Genomic DNA, 2,909 nt, shown 5'->3' with positions numbered 1-2,909 from the left:
TGGCAGTTTTGGTTTCTGAACTTTGTGCTACCTCAGAGGCCAGCCTCCCTAGGGAAAAATCAGTGCTAAAATAAAGTTATATTTCCTCTTCTGCTCTAAATATATAGTAGGGGAATAAGAGAGATGAAGAGGAATTCCTGAGAACGTAATTAGTAGAAACTCCTCTCTCCCATGTAATGTCTCTCACACACTATGGACCCCTATTCCCCCAATTCGCGACCCCCCCACCTCCCCACCCCACCCCACAACAGGTGGTGATCTTTGTGAAGTCTGTGCAGCGGTGCATTGCCTTGGCCCAGCTACTGGTGGAGCAGAACTTTCCAGCCATTGCCATCCACCGTGGGATGCCCCAGGAGGAGAGGTGAGTTGAAGATGGGAAAGATATTTTGTGTCTTGGGGAGAAAAAGACGGTTGAGAGAAGGGCATCTCAACATTTTAAAAATTTCCTTTCTCACAAAGGCTTTCTCGGTATCAGCAGTTTAAAGATTTTCAACGACGAATTCTTGTGGCTACCAACCTATTTGGCCGAGGCATGGACATCGAGCGGGTGAACATTGCTTTTAATTATGACATGCCTGAGGATTCTGACACCTACCTACATCGGGTAAACCCCACAGGCTGAAGAAATCCCACTCTCCCATTCCCTTTTTTTCTGTTTGTACATCTTCATCCCTGCCTCTGGGTCTCTTTCCTCTTTGATCTTCCAGTGCTACCCTCTGTCTCCTTCCAGGTGGCCAGAGCAGGCCGGTTTGGCACCAAGGGCTTGGCTATTACATTTGTGTCCGATGAGAATGATGCCAAGATCCTCAATGATGTGCAGGATCGCTTTGAGGTCAATATTAGTGAGCTGCCTGATGAGATAGACATCTCCTCCTACAGTGAGTACTGATCTCATGAAATCCTTTAGGTCCTCCCTGTTCCTTAGTGTGTATGTCCTAAATCCCATCATTTAGATCATTGGCACCTGATGCATAATGGACACTTGACTGGTTCATGCCCCCTGGTCTTTGATGCTGTGTTGGGATGCTTTCCTGACCTTTATGTGGGGTTTCTGTCTTCTCTCATCATATTACATCCCTTCCCTCATCCCCACGTCTGTCCTCTGAACCCACACAGTACACCAGCATCTGCATGTGTGCTGTGTGTTCCTGCCTCGCTTTCCCCTTTTCATGCCTTATTTTGACCATGCTGTGTTTTCTCCTTAGTTGAACAGACACGGTAGAAGACTCGCCCACTCTGGAATGTGACCGCCTGTCCTTCAGGAGAGGACACCAGGGTGGGGGTGAAGGAGACACTACTGCCCCCACCCCTGACAGCCCCCACCCCATGGCTTCCATCTTTTGCATCACCACCACTCCTGAACGCCCATTTCTGATTTGTCAGAATTTTTTTAACAAAACTAAAAATGAAACACACGTGTCTGTGGTATCTATAAGTGCTTCGTCCCTTTATTGCATTTGGGGTGAGGTATTTTAGGGCATGGTCCAGGGTAGATTCCTGTAAGGCCTGGGTGCCCTGCCTGCTGTGAGATTAAAGGGGAATGGGACTAAGACTGCAGAACCCTGGCTTCCCCACTACCTGGCAATTGCCCGCGATTTGTGGGGGTCTCTTCCACTTTCTCTGGTCTGGGAGAGGCTGGGGTGTCTCTGATCCCGAGGCTGCTGGTGGGTGGCACACGGATTTTCAGTGCCAGAGGGTGCTATGGGCACTAGGGGAAGCTTAGACGCCTCCTCCCAGGCTCTCTCGGTGCCTCCTCATCTGTTCCTTCAGCTTCTGGATCTTGAGCACCAGGGCTTGGGCCTCCCAGGCTCCCTCCTGCCCTTCCAGGAGGGCCTGGTATAGCTCCAGCTGCTGTTCCAGCAACTCTTCAGCTTGGGCCAGCTCAGCTGTGCGGTGGATCCCGGGGCCCTGGTGAGGGAATTAGGGGAGGGAGCATCAGCCAGGGCAGGGGGCTGAGGTCCTGGGAAGCTTTGTTGCAGGCTTTGGGCTGGAAGTGAGAAATTCCACCTTGCCTATCCGTTTTTGACCCGGTCCTTATTTAGGACGCCTGTATTGAGAAGCCCAGGTAGCTCCCTGTCTTGGGCATAGGCCTTTGGGGGGACAGATAGAGTTTCCTGGCCCAGGGGCCGTAACTGGCTTCCTTGAACAAGGATATGGGGTCATTGGAAAGAGGATCGGCCGCTCCTCCCCACTAAGAAATAATTAACTGATATGTGAGGGGGAACAGATCCTGTTGAAGGACTTTGTGGACTGTGCTGCTGTGGGTGGGGGTGGGGGAGAGCCCTGCAGTCCGGGCTGGGGTAGGGGAGGAGAGGAGCTGGTAGCTGAATTTAGGAAAAGAGCTGCAGGGGTAGGCATGGTGTGGGGTGGTGCAGGGTGGGATTGAGGGTTTTTTTTTCCACACCCCAGTACAAATTCTCTCACCCTCTTCCTACCTGTGGTGCCACTTACCCTGGGAGTGGATGTCATCTTCCCATTGCCTCTGGAGCTGGTCTGCTCTTCCATGCTTGCCTTGGGGTTTTGGGAGCAGCACCCACGGGAGCCCTGGGGTGCCAGGGACCAGGAGGGCAGAAGGAGGTGAAGGAAATGGCACCGAGAGAGCCAGGGCAGAGGGGGGACCATGGCGGGTGACCTGGCAGGGAGCTGTGTGAGCTGCCCAACAGCCACCAGGAACTGGTTCCCTCCAGGCCTTGGCCTCACTTCAGTGCCTGGCCCTGCCCAGGCCCCAGCCCCCAGCCCTGCCCCTGCCTCTGTCCCGCTCTGCCCCCACCTCTCTCCCAGCCTGGCCCCAGACAGAGTCCAGGAACAACTCCTGTTCCTGATGTGAAAAATGTTCCTGCCAGTTTAGGCAGAACTTGCTTTAGAGCACTGCCCAGCCTACCACAGGTCTGTGATTTTTTTTTTTTTTA

At 53.0% G+C, this 2,909-nt stretch overlaps 2 protein-coding genes across 4 annotated transcripts in view; one reads left to right on the top strand and one right to left on the bottom strand.

Annotated features, from left to right (window-relative positions):
- DDX39B (DEAD (Asp-Glu-Ala-Asp) box polypeptide 39B) overlaps positions 1-1,435 on the top strand; it is a 12,855-nt gene extending 11,420 nt beyond the window's left edge. For all 3 annotated transcript variants that reach the window (XM_011944677.1, XM_011944676.1, XM_011944678.1), the window contains exons 8-11: positions 252-361; positions 460-604; positions 731-878; positions 1,206-1,435. In XM_011944677.1, the coding sequence (XP_011800067.1) occupies positions 252-361; positions 460-604; positions 731-878; positions 1,206-1,222 (420 nt within the window). In that variant the 3' untranslated portion in view covers positions 1,223-1,435. The remainder of the gene's footprint in view (positions 1-251; positions 362-459; positions 605-730; positions 879-1,205) is intronic.
- On the bottom strand, positions 1,422-2,622 carry MCCD1 (mitochondrial coiled-coil domain 1). The gene is made up of 2 exons (XM_011944679.1): positions 2,452-2,622; positions 1,422-1,908 (listed from the first exon to the last, which is right to left on the bottom strand). Exons 1-2 carry the CDS (start codon positions 2,620-2,622, stop codon positions 1,720-1,722), a joined length of 360 nt encoding a protein of 119 aa, XP_011800069.1. The 3' UTR covers positions 1,422-1,719.
- Between the last annotated feature and the right edge of the window lie 287 nt (positions 2,623-2,909).

This window comes from Colobus angolensis, unplaced genomic scaffold (assembly GCF_000951035.1).
Source record: "Colobus angolensis palliatus isolate OR3802 unplaced genomic scaffold, Cang.pa_1.0 Scaffold236, whole genome shotgun sequence".
Classification (NCBI taxonomy): Eukaryota; Metazoa; Chordata; class Mammalia; order Primates; family Cercopithecidae; genus Colobus; species Colobus angolensis.
This window is presented reverse-complemented; position numbering and strand designations above follow the sequence as displayed.